The sequence below is a fragment of the Rana temporaria genome, chromosome 1, assembly GCF_905171775.1.
Source record: "Rana temporaria chromosome 1, aRanTem1.1, whole genome shotgun sequence".
Lineage (NCBI taxonomy): Eukaryota > Metazoa > Chordata > Amphibia > Anura > Ranidae > Rana > Rana temporaria.
The window spans coordinates 243,883,758-243,910,039 of NC_053489.1; the positions used below are offsets into that span (position 1 = coordinate 243,883,758).

General features: G+C 44.7%; 1 protein-coding gene across 4 annotated transcripts in view; it reads right to left on the reverse strand.

Annotated features, from left to right (window-relative positions):
* Nucleotides 1-26,282, reverse strand: part of ZNF219 (zinc finger protein 219) — a 94,778-nt gene that overhangs the window by 16,716 nt on the left and 51,780 nt on the right. For all 4 annotated transcript variants that reach the window (XM_040352311.1, XM_040352320.1, XM_040352329.1 and 1 more), the window contains one exon: nt 10,104-11,905. In XM_040352311.1, the coding sequence (XP_040208245.1) occupies nt 10,104-11,859 (1,756 nt within the window). In that variant the 5' untranslated portion in view covers nt 11,860-11,905. The remainder of the gene's footprint in view (nt 1-10,103; nt 11,906-26,282) is intronic.

The window sequence follows — 26,282 nt, forward strand, 5'->3', positions numbered from 1 at the left end:
TCCCTGAGAAAAGTCTTGTCGCTTCTCTATTTTGTAGAAACTCCTGCTATTAACCTGACTTTTAATTAATCAATTGGTGTTAGAAATAGCTCATATGAAAAGCTAAAGCCCTCCCAAATGATGTTTAACCACTTAAAGACCTCAGGTGTTTTTCAGATTTGGTGTTTGCAAGACTAAAACATTTTTTTCTGCTAGGAAATTACTTAAAACCCCCAAACATTATATATATATTTTTTTCTAACACCCTAGAGAATAAAATGGCGGTCATTGCAATACTTTTTGTCACACCGTATTTGCGCAGCAGTCTTACAAGCGCACTTTTTTTGGAAAAAATTCACTTTTTTGAATTAAAAAATAAGACAACAATAAATTTGGCCCAATTTTTTTATATATTGTGAAAGATAATGTTACGCCGAGTAAAATGATACCCAACATGTCACGCTTTAAAATTGCGCCCGCTCGTGGCATGGCGTCAAACTTTTACCCTTAAAAATCTAGATAGGCGACGTTTAAAAAATTCTATAAGTTGCATTTTTTGAGCTACAGAGTAGCTCTAGGGCTATAATTATTGCTCTCGCTCTAACGATCGCGGCGATACCTCACTTGTGTGATTTGAACACCGTTTTCATATGCGGGCGCTACTCACGTATGCGTTCGCTTCTGCGCGCGAGCTCGTCAGGACGGGGCGCTTTAAAAAAATTTTTTTTTTGTTTTCTTATTTAATTTTATTGATTTTATTATTTTTTACACTAAAATATAAAAAAAAAAAAAAATGATCACTTTTATTCCTATTACAAGGAATGTAAACATCCCTTGTAATAGAAAAAAGCATGACAGGTCCTCTTAAATATGAGATCTGGGGTCAAAAAGACCTCAGATCTCATATTTAGGCTTAAATGCAAAAAAAAAAAAAAAAAAAGGAAAATTTGTCATTTAAAAAAATGACAGAAAAAAAATTGTCTCTTTAAGAGGCTGGGCGGGACTGACGTTTTGACGTCACTTCCGCCCAGCAGAGCTATGAGGACGGGTGGGGGCCATCTTGCCCTCACTCAAGTCCTCACTCTCCTGGCGGCAGCATCGGATCTCCTCCGCCGCTACCGACGGCTCCGGTAAGCGGCGGAGGGCGCGGAAAAGCGGCGGGAGGGGCCCCTCTCCCGCCACCGATAACGGCGATCTCGCGGCGAATCCGCCGCGGAGACCGCCGTTATCGTTTACACGGCCGCCAGCTGAAAACATGGATATCTCAGTTGTGGCAGCAGCTGCTGCCGTTACTGAGATATCCATGTTTAAAAAGAGGACGTATATATACAGTGGGGGGTCCGTAAGTGGTTAATGCACTGAAATAAATTAGTTTCACTGAAAAAAGATTTATCATTTAATCAAGACAGAAAGGTCAAATTTTGGCAAGACAAAAGTTTTTTTGCCTATACAGAAATTGAACAACTTCACTGAAAATCCAAAAATATGTCAGTCAAATTAAGTAGTGGTGCTGTGAGATCCAAATGTAATATCTTGTATGACTTCCATGAGCTTGAAGGACAGCATCCATGCGGTTTGGCAAGGATTCATACAATTTATTGATGAAGTCATCAGGAAGAGCAAATAAAACAGTCTTGTATGCCTCCCAGAGTTCATCAATATTCTTTGGTTTCGTCTTCCATGCTTCCTCTTTCATCCTACAGCACATATGCTCAACGATGTTCATGTCTGGTGACTGGGCAGGCCAATCCTGGAGCATCTTCGCCTTAAGGAACTTTGATGTGGAGATGGAAGTATGCGAGGGAGCACCATCCTGCTGCAAAATTTGGCCTTTTTTATGGTTGGGAATATAAGAGGTAGCTAAGATTTCTTGGTATTTTAGACTATTGATGTTGCCTTCCACACTGCAGATCCCTCGCACACCCCCATACTGGATGTAACCCCAGACCATGATTTTGACTCCACCAAACTTCACTGTTTTCTGGGTAAATCTCGGCTCCATGCGGGTTCCAGTAGGTCTCCTGCAATATTTGCGGCGACTGTGGTGTAATTCAACAGAAGATTCATTTGAAAAATCCACCTTCTGCCACTTTTCCAGAGTCCATCCTTTTAGCAGGATGTGGCCCTTGGCAAATGCCACACGGTTTTTCAATTGTCTTTTGTTTAGTGCTGGCTTATGGGCACTGATTCGACCATGGAGGCCATTTCGAGACAGAATCCGCCAAACTGTTCTGGTTGACACAGGGACTTCAGGTGACCAGGTCTCGTGGAGCTATGCTGCAGTGGAAAATGGGCTGGCCTTGGATTTTCGAGCCAACAAACGAGTAGTTGTCTTGCGGGGTCGGCCTGACCTGGCCTTGTCCAAAACGTCTCCAGTCTCTTCAAATCTTTTTTGTATCCTCTGAACTTGACGCTGAGACACATTGAAGGTGTCTGCCACATCAGCAGTGGATCTGGTCTTCAGCCTCTTGATAATCAACACTTTAGTCTCCGGGTGAATCTTAGGCATGTTTGCAGAGGTCTAGTTGCAGTTGAGAAGGTCTACTGATATTCTTTTTATACACACCTGAGACCTAATTGATCCATTATAAGTCACAGGTGAAGCTCATATAACAAGGCGACAACACTTATGTCTTGGCAAAAATTTACTCAATGGGCTTTACCAAGCTGTGAATATTAGAATACTTTTTGTCAGTTTCGTTTTGCACTGAAACATTATTACAAAAGCTGTTGGGATTAAAATGACCCATTTCTTGTAACAAAATCTTTATTATAAATATATTTTAGCGGCACTTCAGGTCAATTTGTACACAAGCGACAAGACTTTTGTCAGGGACTGTAGTATACTTATACACGGACATACTTTTCAGTAAGCCAACATTTCTGTATTAACCACCCTGTCGGTATGACAGATTTTTGCGTCTCAAAGCAGTACATTGTTTTACATAGAAATTTGGCGTTTTATATTGTAGGCCTGTAATTCTTAGTAATAACACACTTAAATCTGTCCAAACTAGAGTCTAGTAGACATTCTGGGTATGATACATTTTGAAATACAAAATCATAAATAACTATAAGTAATTATAAAAAAGAACATAATAATATTAAAATAAATTTCCCCACGATTCACTATTGCTCAAGTCTGCAAGTGTTCTAATTTACTATCGCTGTTTTCTAGCTGGTCTAAAACCACTTTGATGTAAAGGGACACTTTTTGGTTGCCATGGACAATCTCAAGTTTCCAGGCAGACAGAACAGTATATGTAATATAAAACTGCATGCAGGGCACTGGACAAAGCAGTAGGGACAAAAGGGATGTGAAATGATTTGATACAGTAATGTAATCTGTAAGATTACAGTGTACTGTATGTGTTGTGTACTTTTTGAATTTTCCGCCCAAAATGCGTTGCGACGCTCGCAGGGAACGGAGTCTGACACACAGGACATCGGGCTGAGGACACAGCCCGCAGACACAGCGCAGGATTCTGGACCAGGATTCTGCAGTGCAATCCCAAGTGTGGGTCGGGGTTACCGCTAATGGTACCGAAATTAAATGCCTAGTCGCATTCGGGATTATCGTCAAGGAGGTTAAAAATCCTTTTTTGTATTGGTCTTATGTAATATTAAAATTTTCTGAGATATAGAATTTGGGGTTTTCATTAGCTGCAAGCCATAATCATCAAAATTAAAAGAAAACTTGCTTGAAATGTATCACTCTGTGTGTAATGAATCTATATAATATGAGTTTCACGTTTTGAATTGAATTACTGAAATAAAATTAACTTTTTGATGATATTCAAATTTTTGGAGATGCAACTGTACATTTTCAAAATAACTTATTTGTGTAAACAGGCTAAATGGGCCATAGTTTCTAATCATGTGCTTCCATCCCCTCCAACACATTTTGAGCCAAAAAAAAATCTTGAGAAAAGAAATAACCGCTCAAAAGAACCAGAGAGCCAATCTCCTTAAATCCGAACCAAGGGTTTCGCACTGTATCTCAGTGCTTATTCATAACTATGAATAATCACTGAGATACAGTGCGAAACGCGTCAGCTTTTTGTTCTGATTCTTTTTGGCCGTGGCATGTAATTTTGTGATCCATTTTTAATAAAAAAAGGAACTTTTTTTGGAGTGCGGCTGTCCCAGCTTTTTTTCTTCAAGTTTGCATCCAAAAAATGTCTAGCTCTAATTAGTTCCATTATGTTTAAACAAATCCTTTGAAAATTCACTGACGAAAAGTAGGCCATACATGAGTCGAATTCCGAAATAAATTTCTTCCTTGAAAATCGCAACTAAGGATTTTGTTTGAATTTCACACCATTAGAGGGCTGCAACAACCAATTTTAATGCAGCCATCACATTTGAGCGATTGACAGTTTTTGAAAAATAAACAAATTTCTAATCAATAATAGGAGAATCGTGCAAGAATTATAAATCGAAAAAGAAACTTGCATGAGCTGTGACATGGGAAAAAAAAAAAAAAAAAAAAAAAAAAAAAAGAGATTCCCAGCCACCAAAAAAAATGTCTGTAGCAACATGAGGTCAAATTGAATGCTTAGTTGGTCGAATTTCCAAATCATTGGTGGCACAATCGGATCACAAAACGCACAACATTTTTGATTTTCAAAAGAAAATTCTTACTGAATTCGACCCATGTATGTCCTGCATAAGCCCAGGTAATTTTAGTCACAAAGAAGGAAAAGTCCAAAGCCACGATTTCTGTACCTTATGGAATGGCTCACATTGACAGGTATACAGTAGATATCTCTCTCCCCTGAAATGTGAAGTTGCACTTGCATTCTAACACAGCTCTGCTAGAACTAAAACAGTATGCAGAAAGATGAGTGAATGAATAGTTCACATGTCCACTGAAACAATACAACATTTTATTATTTCTAAACCCCAAAACAAAACACTAAGGGCTAGATTCAGAAAGATCAGCGGATCTTTAGATCCGCAAAATCTATCTGTTTTAAGATACGCTGCCGCAAGTTTTAGAGGCAAGTGGGTAATTCACAAACCACTTACCTCCAAACTTGCGGCGGCGGATAATAAAACCCCCGGCGGAATTCAAATTCCGCGGCTAGGGGGAGTGTACTATTTAAATCAGGCGCGTTCACGCTCCGATTTAAATGCGCATGCGCCGTCCGCGAAATTTCCCGGCGTGCATTGCTCCCACTGACGTCGCTAGGACGTCAGTGGTTTCGACGCTTACGTAAACGACGTCCATTCGTATTCCAGAACGACTTACGCAAACGGCGTAAAAAAATGCAAAATCGACGCAGGAACGAAGGCTATACTTAACATTGGCTGCGCCTCATAGAAGCAGGGGTAAGTATACGCCGGGAAAGCCGCTACGGAAACGTTGTAAGAACACTGCGTCGGGTCCGCGTACGTTCGTGAATTTGCGTATCTCGCTGATTTACATATTTCTCATCGTAAATCAGCAGGAACGCCCCCGCGCCATTTTTAAATTGCAGATAAGATCCGACGGTGTAACACAGTTACACCTGTCGGATCTGAGGCCTGGTACACACGATAGGATTGATCCGCGGATACGGTTCTCCGGACCGTATCCGCGGATAAATCCTCTGGCGAATTTGGATCCGTTGGCATGTACTCACCATCGGATCCAAATCTGCGCGGAATTCAACCGCGGTGACGTGTCGCGCCGTCGCCCCGCGATGATGACGCGGCGACGTGCGCGACGCTGTCATATAAAGGAAATCCACGCATGCGTCTAATCATTACGACGCATGCGAGGGACGGGTTCGGACGGATCGATCCGGTGAGTCTGTACAGACCACCGGATCGATCCGCTGGAGCCGATTCCAGCGGATAGATTTGTTAGCATGCTAACAAATTTTTATCTGCTGGAAATCGGAAATATCCGCGGATAAATATCCGCTGGAACGTACACACCAGGGGATCTATCCGCTGAAACCGATCCGCTGAGATTTTTCAGCGGATGGATCCTCTCGTGTGTACGGGGCCTGAGTCATATCTATGCGTAACTGATTCTATGAATCAGGCGCATAGATACGACCAGTGTAAATCAGAGATACGACGGAGTATCTGGAGATACACCGTCGCATCTCTCTGTGAATCTGGCCCTATATATTATATTGCAGCTTACCAGTCCTTTAATGTGGTGGCTGCATTTGTTTTCTTTTTAGGCTTTTTTATCCTTTGGTGATTTTGCCTGTAAAATACTTCCTTTCTTAGGGTGACAACGCTCACCCGCTGCCACCCTGGGCTGCTCTCCTGACTACAATTATCTCCCCTCATCTACCTTACATAGGGAGAGATGTTTTGTAGCTCACAGAAGATAACTGGGAAGGCTAAAACTATTTAGCAAGATTTCAGTTCAGTGTGCAGAAAGTGACAAGCACACTGAATTTCTGTCAGAATCACAGGTATTTGTTGGTGCTAAAAATTGGATTTTTGTACTCACCGTAAAATCCATTTCTCTGAGTTCATGGACGGACACAGCAGCCTTTGACCTTAGGGGTTATATCCGCTTCCTTTAGGAGAGTTAGGCAGAAAAAAAAGCACTTTAAGTGTTAACAACACTTTCCTCAGTGCAGCTCCTCCCAGGGGGCGTGGTTCCCGGATATAACCCACACCCTGCTGGCCCCGATCGTCCTCTTCTGGGGTTCCATGGAGGCTCCTCCCCGCAATAGATAACCCCCTCTGGGAAGCTCTATCCCGAGTGGGGTTACCTTGTGGGCGTGCTCCCGTGTCATACACTCAGCGTCCATAGCTGTTGAGTGAATGACTCAGGCCCCCGCCCCTGGCGGCCGCATTATTGGACTTAAAAAAAATACCTGATGATCCTCCCACGAAGGTCCCTGTTCAGTCACTTCCTGTTTTAGGGCGAGAATTCTCTGTCCCTGACCCCCAATTGTTCCCCTTGTGTTGTCACTCTGCCATATGGACTTCCAATGGAGACTACAAGTGGCCATTTCAAAACACAATATGTGTGCTGGGTCCACTGTTGTCACAATCAGGAAAACCAACCTTGGGAAATAACATGCAGCTACTGCTAAAGTGCATACATGTAAAGTGGAAGTGGCTGCAGGGCATTGGCAGTACTGAGATTCAACAAAAGTGAACAAAGTATTTAATTAGGGTTTACATCAACTTTAACCACTACAATACTGTAGGACGTCCATAGGTTGATGTGGTTATACTGGGATGATGCCTGCATCTGTAGGGATCATCCCGGTATCAACATTTTCCATCACAGAGCCTGGGAGAGATGCGACCAGCTGCGGCGACATCACTAGACAGAGAGAAACTGACGTTGTTCCTCCCTCTCTGTGACCCTGGAAACAATAATCATTTTGTCACTTTCGGCTCTGTTTACCTGGCCGAAAGCAACCGACTAGACCAATCTGTAACCGATTGCCTTCATTGGAGGCCAGGAGAGATTTGGGGTCCAATAGACCCTATATTTCCCCATAAAGAGGACCTGTCACAGCCCTAGCTGTTACATGGCATATTGTTTATTCCATGTAATTACAATAAAGTTAATATATGGAAAAAAAAATTAGTTTTGGATGAAATTAATCATAATAAATGTATTTTTAAAGTTCCCCTGCCCCCCCCCCCCATATGCTTATACGCAAATGCAAACACATATGTAAATCATGCACGCATATGTAATCAGTGATCACACCACACATGAGGTATCATTGTGAACATCAGAACGAGAGCAATAACTCTAGTGGCAGACATCCTCTTCTGTATCTCTAAACTGGTACCCCGTAAAGGCGTTTAAAGTGTTGCATAAGGATAATTTTAGGTACCGTAGTTTGGACAATTCCCCAGGCAGATGCAATTTTAAAGCGTGACATGTTGGGTATCCATTTGATTGGTGTGACATAATCTTAAATTGTATATAAAAAATTGGGTATTATATTGTGTTGGTGTACAATAAAATGCATTAAAGTGTATTCCCCCCCCCCCCCCAAAAAAATTGCGTTTGAAAAACCGCTGTGCAAATACAGTGCGACATAAAAAATTGCAACACCCATCATTTTATTCCATATGGCCTCTGCTAAAAAAATATATATATATATTATATTCAGAAGTAATTTTCAAACAAAAAAGGTTGATTTTTACATGTATGTGTGAAGTGCCAGAATTACCATGGTATTAAAGTGGTTACGCAAGCATGAATGCAGCACACTTTATTTACAGATGTCTGATGGCCAACCACCAATTGTTCTCCACCAAAATAAAAATGGCCAGCAGCATCTGCCTGTGATGCTCTCCTTCTTTCTCCGTCCCTCTGTATTGACAAAAAACATACTAATTTGGCAGAGCTGTGCTTGCAAAATTTATGGAATGCTCTGCTTCCCCTAGAAGGCCCTGAGGACACTCACTAAATTCTACTTTATTTTATTCTCATTTTTGGTTGCTTTAAATGTTATGTGTGTTATCACAGTATGGTACATTTCAATAGCATAAATACTTTATTGAAACATTAATCTAAATTATTTTAATTCTTTGAGCTTCAATGTATTACTGTTAACATACGTTTTATATATTTTCTATATTTAATGCACTGGCAGACACAAACATGCATACACACTCTTTCTACTGTTATTCTCTTCTCAGAATTCAGAAAACGTCAGTGCAGCACTGGATGAAAGATGCAAGGGTCTGTCAGCAGTGCAGAAACTCATTGACCGTTTTGGGGGATGTGTGAGCTACAAAGGCACAGGAAATTTGGTCAAAACTGATCGCAAGATGAATGCAGTAGGTTATTAAAAAATGCTGGAGGAACATTTGCATTCATCAGCCAGGAAGCTGCACATGGGACGTACTTGGACATTCCATCATGACAATGATCCAAAAACACAAAACCCAGTCGACCTGTCATTGGCTACAGCAGAATAAAGTGGCTATCTCTGGGGAGATCTCAAATGTGCAGTTCATGCAAGACAGCCCAAGAATTTACAGGAACTGGAGGCTTTTGCCAAGAGGAATGGGCAGCTTTACCATCTGAGAAGATAAAGAGCCTCATCCACAAATACCACAAAAAACTTAAAGCGGTCATTAATGTTAAAGGAACTGGGGTATGTAAACCTTTGATTAGGGTCATTTGGGTAGTTTCTGTTGTCATTATGATTTAAAAAGAGTAAACACATTTGATTGACAATAAATGGCTTCAGTCAAACACTAACCATGAGTGAAAGAAAAGTTTGTGTTTTTCCCTGAAAAATGGCCAAGGAATCAAATTCTGCCAGGGTATGTAAACCTATGAGCACAACTGTAAAATACTATAATGTAGCATAGTGCAGGCCTACTTTCTTTCGCCCTCTTTCAAGCTGCATATCACCTGGTGAACAAGGGAAATTGCTTGGCACAAATCAGGCATAACTCCATACTAGGCACAATTGTCAAAAGCATACAAGACCAACACTTCAACACAACATATGTCAAGAAACTTATTACATTTATAATTTTAGCTTCACTTCATTAAATTTGTATTGTGAACATATTTGAAGTATAGATAGGAAGGGGCTAGAAGTGAAAACACTGCTTATGTTAATTTTTCAATCCTCCATTATGTTTGTACATAATAACCCTGAGCATTGTTCAGTTCTATGTGATTAAATACTGTATTTATTGGCATATAACACTCACTTTTTTTACTGTCAAAATAGAGGGTAAACTGTGCCTGTGTGTTATACGCAGGCGGCTGTGGAAAGTTTTTTTCCTGAAACTTCCCTCTTAAAGTTAGGGTGCGTTTTATACGCCGATAAATACGGTAAACTAGTTTAAGGCTCAGTTCACATCTAGGCTTTAAAAAAAAAAAGCCCAACAAGACAATTCCTATTCATTTCAATGGCCCCTGTTCAGATCTGAGTGTTCTGTCACCTTAAGCAAAACACCCGTCACTCAAAAAAGTACATGAGCTTTTTTTTTTGGCAGATTACAGGCGTTTTACTGCTTTTACATTGGTGACCTTTGAACTTCAAAATGCCTATACAAAAACACTGCATAAATGCCCAAAAAAAAGCCTGAAAAATAGCAACGCCTAGATGTAAACAGAGCCCAAATAAGTTGGAACCAGTGTCTGGTAAACATAGCAAGATGTACATTCTTACCTGGAAAACCCACTGTTTTCAGTACAATTCCAGAAGAGCCTTGTGGTAACATAACCTTAGACGAGGCTCCCTCTCCAACTGATGTACCCAGCGTCTGCCCTCTTGCAGATGCTCCTGCTCCATCTTGTTCACTATCACCACTCTGCATTGCTCTTGCCGTAGCCTGGAGCATCTGGGAACAGGTAGCATCCCCGGGAGGAGGCAATCTCAGTAGGAGACCAGAATAGAAATTTTGATATCCAAGGAGTCTGGAAGATGAGGAAGCTGATGGGGAATTTGAAGTGGTGGTATGGGAGGACTGAGAAGGTTGATGTGCAGGGGGTTCCTGCCCTCCTACCCCTTTTATCTTGCCAAGATGGACCTTCATGTGATTTTTCAGGAACCACGACTCCTTGAAGCAGCGTCCACAAACTGAGCATCGATGGTCAAATGAGTCCTTATGCTTACGCATATGGCCTTTTAGGAACCATGACTGGGTGAAGCTCTGGGAACAAACCTCACATTTAAACTCAGCAGGAGGCGGGGCGGGAGTTGGAGTTGGTGTCGGTGGAGGTGGAACAATCTTGGGTCGCGGAGGGGCTGAATGTCTCCTCTCAACATGAACTATTAACTCCCCCTCCTGAGATGCTGCAAAGTCACAGAGGTGACATTTATAAGGCCTATGAAGAATTCTGAGGTGGCGTTCCAGTTCAGCTGCCTTTCGAAATTTACCTTTGCAGAAAGGACAAGGATGACGAAGTGTGGGATGTGTAGCTGGAATGGACAATATAGGGACTGGCTCCTGCACATCTTCTGTAGCTGAATTTGCTATTACAGGGGAACTTGGTTCTTTTTGATGCTGGTGTCCCAGCAGCAATGGCCTTTGTGAGTTTGTCTCAAAATGAGTCTTGTGCCCTCCACGACCTTGTGCAAGGTTTCCACGCACCCTGTGAGTACTTGCATGAAGTGCTAGAATGCTGATAAAACGGAACTGCTTCCCACATACCGTACATGGAAACTGACGGGACTTGGAGCTTGAGCCATCAGAAAAACCATTGGAATGGCGCTGAAGATCCAGTTCTTCATCAGCAAAAGAAATCCCAAGCAGGGAAGATGGGACAGGTAGAGATGCAGGTGGGGGGGAAGGAGAAGGTGATGTTTGAGATGGTGAAAGGGAAGATGGAGGAGGAGATGGTGAAGTTGGAGGCAGTGAGAATAATAGACAATTGTCAGAATTTTGTGGGGAGAGTGGAATAGTTGTTACACTGGGAGAGCCCAGAGGTGTAGAAGTAGCAGAAGAGTCAGCTGGTGGGCACACAGAAACTGGAGATGGAGAACGAGAGACTGGAGGAGGGGATTCAGATGGTGGAGGGGGAGAAAGAGCACTTGGAGGTGGACTTGGAGCATCAGGAGAAGGACAGAAACTAACTCTTTGAGGAGAAAGGCTTTCAGGAGGGGCACACGGTGAGATAGGAGAGGGGGAAACTGGAGGAGAAGTGAGAGGGAGAGAGGTTGCTACAGGACTGATACAAGGTAGGGGTGGAGAATTCTGACAAGGGTGAGACAGGTTTGTGATATGAGGAGGAGGTGATAGAGAAGCAGAAGAGGAAGAGATATGAAGAGGTGATGGTGGGCTTGGAGGGGAAGCAGGTTGAGGAGATATGGGGGAAATGATCTGTTGAGAAATAGATTGTGCAGGGGATGAAGGATTCATATGAGAAACAGGAGGAGACTGAGAAGGAAGGGTTTGAGTGAGAAGAGGTGGAGCAGAGTCCATTGCCAAGATGTTTCAATGGGTCTCTCCTGGGATGTTGGTTATTCTCCTAATCAAAGATAAAACACAAAAAAAAAAAAAAAGGTATATTAGATGTTGGGAGGTGTATTTTTATGTTTTTAAAGGAGAGCATTTACATTTATTCAGAAACATTGTTTTACTCGTACACAAGAGAACATGTAAAGTGGAAGTTCACCCCAGAATTATTCTATGTACATTAAACAACCACATAGCAAATGTACCTTGATAAATTCATAGCACCCCGTTTTACTTCCGTCTGCTCCCTGGTTGTCCAGTAATCTGCATTGAAAACTGCACAGCATTTACCAGTGATAACATGCAAAGTTGCATAGCCCCTTTGTGCAATCTATCTTTGACAGCATCAGGGCACAGAGGAAGCATTTCCAAGTCCGGCTTTGCAATCACATGATGTAGACAAAATGAAGCGGGTGAGCAACACATAGGGGGAGAATTACCAAAACCGATGAACACAGAATCTTGTGCAGCTGTGCATGGGAACCAATCAGCTTCTAACTGATTGCCTCCAACTTGTTCAATTAAGCTTTGACAATAAAATCTAGATGCTGATTGGTTTCTATAAAACAGCTGCACCAGATTCTGTGTGCACCAGTTTCAGTAAATCTCCCCTTAGAAGTTGGCAAATCCACTACAAGTGCACATTCAAGTGCAGTCGCTATAGATCTGAATGGGACATGCAAGGAAAATAAAAAATAGGATTTTTGTACTCACCGTAAAATCCATTTCTCTGAGTTCATGGACAAACCGCAGCAATTGACCTTAGGGTATTATCCTCCTTTCTAGGAGATTGACTAGGCAGAAAAACAGCATGTTAAGTGTTAAACACTCCACACAGTATAGTACCTCCCAGGGGGTGGTTCCCCCGGGTACATCCCCCATTCCCTGCTCTGCAGCCTCAGTTCGTAAACAAGCAGTACAAGCAAAAGGAGGGGTGGGTGCTGTGTCCGTCCATGAACTCAGAGAAATGGATTTTACGGTGAGTACAAAAATCCTATTTTCTCTTCCGTTCATGGACGGACACAGCAGCAATTGACCTTAGGGACGTCCAAGCAGTGTCAAAAAATCGAGGGGTGGGAAAACACAGCTAACCAACTTCACCCCAAACAAACCAGAGCTCCTCAACGGAGGAACTTCAACCTTAAAAAACAGCCGCCTGCAAGACCTTGCGGCCGAAGGAGGCATCCGAAGATGCACTCACATCCACCTTGTAAAACTTTGAGAAGGTGTGGACTGACGACCAGGTCGCTGCCTTACACACCTGTAAAACAGACGCTTGATGGCGGAAAGCCGCAACCGGGAAGGGGGGCGCCCCGCCCCTTTAGGGCATAGGCCTGAAGCACGACCTGCCTGATCCACCTAGAAATGGTGGCCGACGAGACCGCCAGACCCTTCTTAGAACCAGTCACCGACACGAACAGTGAATCCGACCTCCGAAACGGAGCCGTAGCAGACAGGTACACCCGTAGGGCTCGAACCACGTCCAAAGAATGCGACGCAGCCTCTTTTGGATTCGCCGGTCGAGGACACAAGGATGGAAGAACAATGTCCTCATTAAGGTGAAAGGCCGAAACAACCTTAGGAAGGAACGACAGCTGCGGCCGCAGCACCACCTTATCCCTGTGGATGACTAAATAGGGAGCCTTGCAAGACAAGGCCGCCAACTCAGACAACCGTCTGACCGATGTTATCGCCACCAGAAAAAACACCTTCTGGGAAAGAGTCAATAAAGGGATCTCCCTAATGCCCTCAAACAGAGGCTTTTAACGCACCGAGAGGACCAAATTCAAGTCCCACGGAGGCAGTGGAGGACGCACAGGAGGGGCCACATGCCAAACCCCCTGCACAAACGTACGCACCAGAGAGTGCGCCGCCAAGGGTCGCTGAAAGAAAACAGCCAAGGCCGAAATCTGACCCTTAATCGTACTTAAGGCGAGAGCCTGATCCACTCCACGCTGTAAGAACAGCAGAATCCGGGACATCACGTATGCACGGGGGTGCCAATTCATCTCCTCACACAGAGATGTAAGCCTTCCACGTACAATGGTAAATCTTCCGGGAAGTAGACTTACGCGCCCGTTGCATGGTAGAGATGACCAAATCCGACACACCCCGGTCCCTCAGCACCTGGCTCTCAACAGCCACGCCGCTAAAGCCAACGACTGTAAAGCAGGATGAAAGATAGGACCCTGCGACAGTAGATCCTCTCGCAGTGGCATGCGCCACGGAACATCTGCCACCAGACGCACCAGATCTGCGTACCAGGGACGGCGAGGCCAATCCGGAGCAATTAGGATTGTTGGTATCCCCTCAGCTTCCACTCTGCGTAACAAACGAGGAAGAAGCTTCAGAGGAGGAAAGGCGTAGATTAGGCGATAGTGACCCCACCGTGCCACCAACGCGTCTGACGCATCCGCCCACAGGTCTCGATCTGGCCACGAACCGTGACACCTTCCGATTGAGTCGGGACGCCAGAAGATCCACGTCTTGAGTGCCCCATTTCAGACACAGACTCTAAAACACATCCGGGTGTAGCGACCATTCTCCTTGGTCTAGCGTTTGGCGACTTAGGTAGTCCGCCTGCCAGTTCTTTACGCCCAGAATGTAAACGACCACAAGAGCCGGAACGTTCTTTTTGGGCCACCGGAGGATGTGAGCAACTTCCGCCGCTGCAGCCGAGCTCCGTCTGCAGCGGAGGCCACCATCAGACCAAGAACTCGCATACAAAAGTACCGACAACACCGACTTCTGAACATTTAGCAGCCAAACGAATTCCCGGAGGGTCTGGCAGGTGATAGACACATCCACCTCTAACTCTGAGCTTGAAGAAGCTCGCAGAAGATTGTCCAGGTATCCTACAATAGCGATCCCGTGCTGCCTCAGCAGGGCCAGAATCGGGGCGAGCACCTTGGTGAAAACACTTGGCGCGGAAATTGAAATTGAAAGTGGTACTCCCAAACCGCAAAGCACAGAAATCTCTGGTGCTTTGTGCATATGGGGATATGCAAGTACGCGTCCTTGATATCCAAGGACGCCAGGAAGTCCCCTTGATGCAGCGCCGCTACTACAGAGCGAACCGACTCCATCCTGAACTTTTGCACTCTGACAAAACCGTTGAGGGCCTTGAGATCCAGGATTGGATGGACCCCTTCCTTCTTGGGGACTACAAACAGATTGGAGTAAAACCCCTGAAACCGTTCCAGTAAAGGAACCGGCATGATCACCCCCCTGACCAGCAGATCCTGAACAGCCCCAAACAGGGCCTCCCGACGACCCGGAGGAAGCTGGAGGTTGGAAGGAAAAAATCTGTTTGGCGAACAAGAGAGAAACTCTATCTTGTACCCCGAGGAAACAACTTCGCAAACCCAGCGGTCAGAAAGAAGAGACATCCACCGAGCCGCAAATTCGCGAAGCCTGCCCCCCCACCCGAGAGACGGGCGGGTGCAGACCTTCATGCGGAAGCAGGTTTTTCCGCAGGCTTGTTGGGCTTGCGGAACCAGGGGCGCTTCTGCCCTTCAGCAGGCGCCTTAGTGGCCTGGGAACGTTTACCTGCCGCACCGGACGGACAAAAAAAAACGATTGGGGGCGGTAAAAGAGAGCCCCTGCCTACGGCGAGGCTCCTTACCTTTTCCAGATCGTGGGAGCAGAGTGCTCTTACCTCCCGTGGCATCTTTTATGATGTCATCTAGAGAAGCCCCAAAAAGCCTTTCACCCTTAAAGGGTAAGTCCACCAAGGCCTTCTTAGAAGACTGGTCCGCAGACCAACACTTCAGCCAGACAAGGCGGCGCAACACCACCGTGTAGGGCGAGGCCCTGGAGAGCAAGGGAAGCGTATCCAAGGCTGACTCACAGAAAAATTTTAGGCCCTGCACCAACTGGTCGGCCAGCACCACACAGTCCGGAGGGGCTTGATGCTCATCCAACTCTTGAAGCAACAACTTTGCCCGTTCAGTAAGTGTCTGTGACACTAGAGCCCCGGCCACAACCGGTCTCACCGCCGACCCACCACCGTGAACATGAATCGGGCCACAGCCTCAGCTCTCCTATCTGCGGGGTCCTTGAAAGCGGGAGCCCCTTCCACAGGCAACGTGGTCACCTTTTTCAGTCTAGACACAGGGGGGTCCACTGACGGAGGAGAGGTCCACTTTTTCAGGAAGTCCTCCTCAAAAGGATAATGGGCCGCAAAGCATTTTGAAACAGAAAAAACCTTTTGCGGCCAATCCCATTCCTTGTACAATTTTTTTTACAGATAAGGAACACAAGGAAACACTTTCGCAGTGCGGGCCGGCTTGCGGAACCCAAAAGGGACCGACACCTCTGATGTCTCCACTGAATCCTCAATTTTCTGAGTATCCCGCACCGCAGTGATAAGAGCTCCCACTAGCGCCCTATCATGCGCTGACCCTGAAGCAGAGTCATCCTCACTGTCCGTGTGGACTAGGCCTACAATCTCTGACACTTCGGAACCAGGGCCGGGAGCAGTAGCTGGGCCCGATTCCGTGTCAGAGGTATCCCCAGAAAAAGGCAGGGGGCGCTTTTTACCTCCCCTCTGGCCACGCGCCGCTTCAATCCTGGCAACAAACGCCTCTAGGACTGCCGTCATAGCATCCACAGAGGCCGCAGGTACAGGGGCATTAAGGGTTAACTCTGGCATGTCTGGGGGAGAAGCATCCGGTTCGGACGCCATTCTGACCCACCCTTGGAGTGCAGGGCAAGACCCACAGGCCACCCTCCCGGCCGCAGCAGAGAACAGGGGACCCCCCAGAGGACTCACCACCCGACCAGGCCTGTACTGCTGCTGTCTGCCCCAGAGCGCTGCTCCATGCTGTGCCGTCCCTCAGGAAGTGTGCTGGAGCTGTTCGTGCTGTTATTTTAGCCACTAGAGGCAAAAAAAAAAAAAAATTCCAAAATGGCCACCGACATGCAAATAGAGCATGTGGGCTTCAAGAAAATGGCCGCCGAACACTAATAAAGGCGTCCGGCAGCCACGATTGCACAGTAAAAAACACACACATACAGTGAACACAGTGAATACACCCGTCCTGCGACAACAGGCTGGAGGCATCCTGGACAGAACCGACGTCCATGCCGTTACGGCATGGCTGTCGGCCCGGTGATCTGCCGGGCTGGTTCCAGCTATCGTCGAAGTTCCAGCGCAGGCGCAATCTGATGTGTCGGGATGGTTCCGGCTAACGGGAAAGTTCCTTCAAGGACTGCGCAGGCGCAAACTTGCTGACGGAAATCTCCGAACCTCGGCCGGCATCCAGGGCAACGTGGATTTCGAGGTAAGTGGCCAGTCGGCCTCACTTCGCTCGGACGGCTCGCTCCGCTCGCTCGGCCTCCTGGCTCTTTTTTTAACATCCTCCAATCCACGGGGATGTCAAAGAATGAGCCTGGATGCCGGGCGAGGTTCGGAGATTTCCGTCGGCAAGTTTGCGCCTGTGCAGTCATTGAAGGAACTTCCCCGTTAGGGGAACATTAAGGACAAGTCACCGGCACATCGGTCATCGGACCTACAGCGATCTACAGTGACTGCACTTACAAGTGCACTTGTAGTGCAGAGTGGATTTCCCCCTCCCCTTTCTTCCTAAGCAACCCCTCCAGGTTTTATACATACCTGTCCCCTCTCCTCTGACATCTTTGCTGTGCGGCCTGCTGGGCACTGCACATTGTCCTCATTGAGACAGGCTCCACTCAATCTTACAGAGGCAAATGCAAGTCTATTATTCTTCCCAGCAGTGGAAGGCCTTTCCATGGGAATTAATAGAGATTCTTCTACGTATGCACCAAAGAAAGCAGAACATGACCAGGGGACTTTCAATGCACTGACTGTAAGATGCCCAAGCAGGAGGTTTTTGGGAGAGGGGGTGTATATTTGAAGAAAAAGTTGTTGAGGTAGACATTTAAGGCTAGGTTCAAACAAGCCCATGCTCTAAAAAGATTCACACTGGATCAATGTTCAGAATGTACGCATGCACAGTGTTTTCCATGTATTCCAATGGATATAGTTCACACCATGCAGTCAGTTTCTGCATTGGAAACTGAATGGAAACTGACTGCAGTGGTGTGAACTAGAGCCAGTGAAATACATAGCGAACCGAACTGCATCTGGTGTGAACCAGCACTAATACTGCACACTGACTGCCCTGTCACTGCAGAATGCTTATTGACTGCCCTGGCCATACATACTGCTCCCTGACTGCCCTGGCCATACATACTGCTCACTGAATGCCCCGCTACTAAATTCTGGTTGTCGACTGCCCCCCCCCCCCCCCCCGCCCTGCCCATAAATACTGCTTACTATCCTTTCCCTGCATAATATATAGTTCACAGTCTGCCCTACACTGCCAATAGGTACTGTGCATGGTCCTGTACTTCTTTGCTACTACATACTGCCCACTGTCCTGCACTTTCCTACTGCTACATGCCAAATTTCTGGCCATAGACGGAGCGGGGGGAATGCGTCGGGTGTTTTACCGCCCCTGCCAGTAGAACACAGCGATTACTGCTAGTGGCAATAATCGCATGCAAAATCCGACAAGCTGGTTGTACCCAAGTTGGTCGATTGATTAACATGGGCACATTTAGCCTGCCTATACATGGTTTGAATCTCAGACAGCTCCTGCTCAACCAGCCAAGATTCAAACCGTCTATGGTTGGCTTTACTGTTCAATGCCCTGCACTGCATACTACTCACTGCACTTTCTGAACGCACTGCTCTGCAAAGACACTATTTACTTAATCTGCACATAGCATACAGATTACAGTGAGGGGAAAAGGTATTTGATCCCCTGCTGATTTTGTATGTTTGCCCACTGACAAAGAAATGATCAGTCTATAATTTTAATGGTAGGTTTACTTTAAGGCTGCATTGACACCTGTGCATGGAGCGTCCGTTCAGGTCGGCCTAAAAAACTGACAGGCGGACCTGAATGGTCCGCCCATGTGAAAGGGGCCCAAGTGTGAACAGAGCCTTACAGAGAGACAGAATAACAAAAATATCCAGAAAAACACATTTAGAAAAAGTATAAATTGATTTGCATTTTAATTAGTGAAGTATTTGATTCCCTATCAATCAGCAAGATTTCTGGCTACAAGGTGTGTTCTATACGGATGAGTTGAGATTAGGAGCACTCTCTTAAAGGGGGTGCTCCTAAAGTCAGCTTGTTACCTGTAAAAGACACCTGTTTCCAGAAGCAATAAGATTCCAATCTCTCCACCATGGCCAAGACCAAAGAGCTGCCCAAGGATGTCAGGGACAAGATTGTAGACCTACACAAGGCTGAAATGGGCTGCAAGTCCATCGTAAAGCAGGTTGGTGAGAGGGTGACAGTTGGTGCGATTATTCACAAATAGAAGAAACACAAAATGACTGTCAATCTTCCTCGGTCTGGGGCACCATGCAAGATCTCAACACATGGAGTTTCAATGATCATGAGAACGGTGAAACATCAGCCCAGAACTTCATGGGAGAATATTGTCACGATCTCAAGGCAGCTGGGACCATAGTCACCAAAAAACAATTGTTAACACACTACGCCATGAAGGACTGAAATCCTATAGCTCCCTCAAGGTCCACCTGCTCAAGAAAGCACATGTACAGGCCTGTTTGAAGCCTGCTAATGAACATCTGAATGATTCAGAGGAGAACTGGGTGAAAGTATTGTGGTCAGATAAGTCCAAAATCAAGCTCTTTAGCATTAACTCAACTCGCCATGTTTGAAGGAGGAATGCTGCCTATGACCCCAATAACACCATCCCCACCGCCAAACATGGAGGTGGAAACATGATGCTTTGGAGGTGTTTTTCTGCTAAGGGGACAGGACAACTTCATCCAAAATTCAAAATTATAAACCAATCATTTCTCTGTCAGTGGGCAAACATACAAAATCAGCAGGGGATCAAATACTGCACAGTGTTTTCCATGTATTCCAATGGCTCTAGTTCACACCAGTGCAGTCAGTTTCTGCACCGGAAACTGACTGCAGTGGGTGAACTAAAGCCATTGGAAAACACTGTGCACGTATTTTTAGGGCCAGTGCATTTTTGATACAATATGCTAGGTTCCAGTACAGTTCTATGCACGCTCTACTTTTTTTCTGCACTGGAAACTGACTGCACTTGTGTGAACTAGCAATTGCAATACATGAAAAACACTGCATGCATTTTTGGTGCAGAAAAAAAGCACACGGAACTGCGTCTGGTGTAGACTAGCACTCACTATAGTACAGACAGACATTCACATTGAGCAGGAAAGGGGGGGGGGGGGTCCTGTCAGGTAGGCTGTATGGGGCCCCATGATTTCCAATGGTGGCCCTGTATGGAGGGCAACAGGTACATAGTCCATTAAGTTACTGCATGTGCATATAATATAAATTAAACATTTCCAGAGTGTATGATCATATATGGCTACTGTGGGGTCTCATGTACTACATTGATGATCAGGTCCAAGACTTATCAGCACTAAGCCTAATTCAGAATACTACAAATGCCACTGCACTGGTGCCGTTTATATACAGTAAGCAGCTATCATGTTGCATCTCCTTGTCACATTCACTGACACACAGTGCTCATGGACACAGCAGACAAGCTGCCTGTACTGTTTAATTAACCCTACAAACAGCATAACAAAAAAAAAATCTTGGTTTTAAGTGCACCAGGTGAAGCTTGATGCGGATGAGGCTCAAATTCTCCCTGAATGCCCATATACAAGTCATTAATGTGATTTAGAACCTACTCCAGCTAGATTACTAACTATATATCATGATAAAAGTTTCTTCCAAATGCAACAGTGTTCTAGGCCTCTGTTACTGTTTCTGAAACTAAACGCATAGTTCTTCAATGTGGTCACCCATATATCCCTCTATTGTATATATCAAGTATAAAAGAATATCCAGGATTCTGAAAGGTTTGTTGGGTGTGTTTCCCATGTGGGAGCATGTCCCTTTGCTGACACAACGGTGACGTTTGGGGTGTGATTAAGTAAACATGTAAATGTCAACAAAATACCGGTAAGTTAAAACTCCTTACATGAATCACATCTAAAACCTTCCCAAAATGTCAGTATTACTTATGAAACTTTAGCCCTACTGTTTTTTTTTTCCTTAGAATATTTCAATAAGCACAACTACCACAAAAAAATATTGCATTCCGATAACTGAATACAGTTTTAACACGACAGCATTTGCAACATCATTTTTTCGCTTAAAAAAGGAGTTCTTTAGCCTTTTTCTAAAAGTCAGCAGCTACAAATATTTTAGTTGCCGACTTTCAGTAAAAGGACACTTAGCTGTCCGGGGTCAGCGTCATGCTTCCCCAAATTAACTACTTGTTCATTGGTCTTCGGGTCGCAGTGGTGCCGCGTTTACTGTGAGCAGCCAGCTGTGATTCTCTGTGGCTTCACAGCCAGCTTCCCACAGCATGCTTTGTGAAAGTTCCTGCCGCTTTCTGGGACCTGTAATAAGCCCCAGAAAGTTGTGGGGGGCAGGATGGACAGAACTTCCAGTGGATTGCTGTGGTGATTTGTCCATCTGGAAGTGGGAGCAGGTACCTGTCAAAACCAGGTAGCCACCCCCACCTCCCTCCAAAAACAGAAGAGGACGACGGCATAAAGTGGTACCCCTTTAGGGTGAAGTTTCATTTTAACATACTATTTATAATTTTCTCCACATGTACTCATAGATGAAGCTGTTCAGAACAAGTAATAGTGACAGGGGCTGGGGCAATCAGCAAATGCATTTTTTTTTAAACTGTATATTCGGACAGATAATTTTTCTTTGTTTTGGATGGCGTGGAAAAGGATTATAACCCCTGTCAGGTTTTATTGCTATATTAGAAATATTTACATTGACCTTTCTGTCCTTTTACCAGACAGGAAGTGAGGGGAACTCTCTAACAGTACAGTACAAATGGACAAAAAAAGCTTTTTTTTATAACATGGAAAGGCTGGAACCCCGTCAGATTTTTTTTTCTGCCTGTGTCTCTGGTGCATCACTTCCTCTATAGTAAAATGTAGTCAGCAGGCGGAAATAAAAAGATAGGAAATAAAAGCTAAAACAATGTCCCCAAAAAACAGTAAAAGCCCCACAGAAGTTCTAATCTTCCCCATGCCATCCAAAACTAGAATTTGGGCTTGAAATATACTTTAACCAGGTGCCACCAGTATATTTAAAGCCCACATTTTCTTCTAGTTTTAGATGGCATAGGGAAGATTTTATCTCCTGTTGGGCTTTTACTGCCACATATGTGGCAGCCAAGCTTTAACGCCATAATGCAATATATACGTGTACCACTTTTTTGTGTTGGGAACATGCTCACAGCACTGTGACCACGCTGTCACAGACAGCTCCAGGACACCGTTTACAAACAGGGGCTTGTGCTAATGCTGCCATGTACATCAATTCACTGAAAATAAGAGTTAAAACTGATCAGTGCTCTTCCATTGCCGACAACCTATTTCCTAACAGGCCTTAGATCACGAAATGAAGGTAGATAAATTGATATACTGCACCAAAAGCACTGAGGGCCCTACAGCATTTAGGGTAAAATTACACAAAGATTTTTGCCCTGCACAATAGCGCAACCAATATCTGCTATTAACCCGACAATAGGATCAAGGGGACGCAGAGCGCTCACGCACAAATGTCCAATATAATGGTGACATGCGAACCATGGATTAGGCTAGAGATACAATCCCATGTTTGAAAAAAGGTAATCAGCTGTGAATTTATGAATGGGGAGGTCTCTAAAATGTAATTACAATGAATGGTACCCTAAAATGTTTCAATGCATTATAGCACTGGGAGATATATATATATATATATTTTATATATATATATATATATATATATATATATATATATATACATACACACACGGTATGCTGCACCTACCCATTAAAAATACTGCCATTACAGATTTTCTACATTAATATTTTTTTTAATCTGTGAAACAATTGCACAATGAGCAACATTACTTTTTCTATGGTATCATGAAGACATTAATCTAAAATTATTATTTTCCGGATGAGCAGATGTGTGGTACAACCTTTATTTATCCCAAGACTGCTAAACGCTGTCCTCTCCTAAGCCGAACATAGATGGATTGAAACTGGTTGTACCGAAGTCAATTCATCCATCGACTTTAGTACAACCACCCTGTCGGATTTTTAGCATGCGATTACTGCCAGTGGCTATAGCTGTTAGCAGTAATAATTTTGTTCTGCTGGCAGGGAAGGCTCCCCGTATGCCCCCCCCCCCCCCCCAACCGGCAGAACACAATAAGACTGTGGGAGTGATTCTGCCATCAACACTGACTGTGTTATTGGGGGGGGGGATAAGAAAATTGAGCGATTTTCTTTCCTGCATTCTGTGATTGTCTTAGGCCTCGTACACACGATTGGTTAACCAGAGGACAACTGATGGACCGTTTTCATCGGTCCAAACCGATCGTGTGTGGGGCATAGGTTATTTTACCTTGGGTTAAAAAAAAGCCAACTTGCTTTAAAATTAACCTATGGATTCCTAACCGATGGGAAAAAAACGATCGTTCGTAGGCACGTCCATCAGTTAAAAATCCATGCATGCTAAGAATCAAGTCAACGCATTTTCTATTGTACGAGTTTCTTAGGGATAGCGCAAATGGGTGTTTGTGTTTCAAATATGACCTGCGCTTGTAAGGCATTTCTGAAGGATCTGGATCACAGTGTTTGAATTTTGAATTAATTCTTAAGGAACAGGTTTTAGAGTGTTTACTACTGCTTTTGCAGGAATCATCGTAATATGTTTTTTATCTATCCATACAAGTCAATGTAAAAGTATCTCAAATGCATCTCAAACTGATCTCAAATGCAAGCTTTTTTTTTTTTTATAAAAGCATCAATATATTGTATTTAACTGCTTCTGAGTTTGAAACTCATGTACACCAACTTCATTTTGTGCGATAACTCTCTGTAAGGGCCTTTATTCTTTGTATGAGTATCCGATTTATGAAAATCTAAAAGGCCTAGACTGTACATTATGCCAGTAATTTGCAGCATACCAACAATCATTAATTCACCTATTTCTAAAACACTGAAATGCAGAGAAATCAAAGCTAATCATAACAACCAACACAAAATGACTGAAATGCATCTCCCTGACTAGAGGGATGAAATTATGCAAGCCCCCACTCCTTTTTGCCAATACCACTCACTCTGCGTAGGAGTCCTTGGAGTATCTCATAGTCCAGTTCATACACCTATCAGTTTTCTATAAAGCCAAAACGTTTCGTTATAGTTTTAGACCCCTTTCACACTGAAGCATTTTTACAGCGTTTTAACGTTAAAAATAGCGCTATTAAAAACGCTCATAAAACGCTTTCCATGCATCTCAATGGACCCTTTCACACTGAGTCCTGCAAGTAGCATCTTTGGAGCAGCCTGAGTTCGGGTGATTCACTCACTCCATTTGTCTGGTGACCATAATCACAGAGAAGGAAGGTGATGGGAAACCAACATTGTCTTTGCAATAGGTCGATGAGAGGAAATCTTTCAGTGCGGACTAGTGTTCCAACGACAACTGCCTAAAGTCAACCATTAATGGATCGAAATTCAGCTGGTTCAGCAGGGACCAGCTGAATTTCTACCCATCTATGGCTGCTCCCAATTCTCAATCAGTGGCTGCAGCCATTGATCAGTATATTCTGACAGTGGGGAGTCCCAGTAGGGAATATTCTTCCATGCACCTTGCTTGTTTGGATGGTGGAATACGTTTGTTTTGTTTAGTTTGCCGACTTAACCACTTCCCACCCGGTAAATAGCAGATTGATGTCCGGGAAGTGGTTGCGTTATCCTGACTGGACGTCATATGACATCCAGCAGAATAACAGCCGCTGCGCGCCCGGGGGCGCGCATCGCCGTGATCGGTGGTGCAGTGTGTCAGTCTGACACACCGCTACACCATACTCGGTAAAGAGCCTCTGTCGGAGGTTCTTTACCATGTGATCAGCCGTGTCCAATCACAGCTGATCACGAGCCGTTGATCGGCTTTTCCTCACTCGTGTCTGACAGATGCGAGTAGAGGAGAGCTGATCGGCGGATGCCCACACTGGACCACCAGGGAAGGGGGCAACATGTGGATGGCCAGGTATTTACCCCATGGCCACCCACATATTAAAAAATAAGCACAATAGATGCCAGTGCCCACAAATGGCCGAGGTTGCCTAACCCTGGGCTAGATGGTGTGTTCAAACAGCCTGTCAGATTTTTCCCAGGCCATCAGTTCCGGCAGCCAGGAACACTGTTAGAAATCATGGGGCCCCGTACAGCCACCCCTCCCCCCCCCCCCCAATATGCCTCCTCACCACATGTCAAATGCTCTCTGAAGAGCAATCTAAATGCCGACTGCTCTTCGGAGTGCAAAGCACATGTGAACAAGCCATTACTTTTTAATAATATCATGTTACTTTTTTTTTTTTATTGTATTTATTTTATTTATTTACATTTTTTTTTTTAACTGCCCCCTGATGTCTGATATTTGAGACAGAGCAAGTGACTGAGGACATCATTAGTTCTTTTCTCTGTAGCCTCAGCTGCACAGATGAATGAATAGGAAGCGCTCTGCGGCTTCCTGTTCATTCACAAACTAAAGCATAGTAAACACAGTTTACTATGCTTCAGTGATGAATGGACACATGAGGAATAGTTACCGATCACTCACGGTGTTCATTTGGGAACGGAAGGGCTGGTAAATACGATGCATTTCCTGACCCCCCCATTCTCCACCCTGAAACAATCCCCTTGTGTGCCTGCAGAAGGTTCCGGCAGGAGAGGAGGGAATCTGGCAGCGCTGCTGGAAAGAGGGGAACACAGATTGAACACAGATTGGACTGGACAGAAGGTGGCAGGGGGCTCGCAGATACTACAGAAATTATCTTGCTCAACACAGGAAGCCGGCAGCGCTGCAAGGGGATCCACAAGAGTTACAAGGGAATAGAACAGGCCCTCCTGTTTGACAGGTGCTTGGGCCCCCTTTTGAACTGATGGGGCCCGAGCCCAGTACAGGAGGGCCGGCTGTACTGCCTTATCAGCGGTCCAGCTGCCTGCTATAGCCTACGAAACTGATCACTGTATTCTGGCCAGCGGGGAAGGCTCACAGCTGTGAGAACGATTCCCCTCCATCTACATCAAATGTGTGGATAGAGGAATTGGCACATTTTAGTTTTCCTTCAATCTGCTGGTTGATCGAAAAAAAAAAAATAAAAAAAAAAAGTTTAATGTATGGCTTGCCTTACTGCTGGTAGAAAGTGACCAGTACTGCTATAGTTATTCTCATAGAGAATCATTTAGCAGTATTTAACCACTTGCTGCCTGGCGTGTAGTGATATGACGTCCACAGGAACCTTTCGTCCCT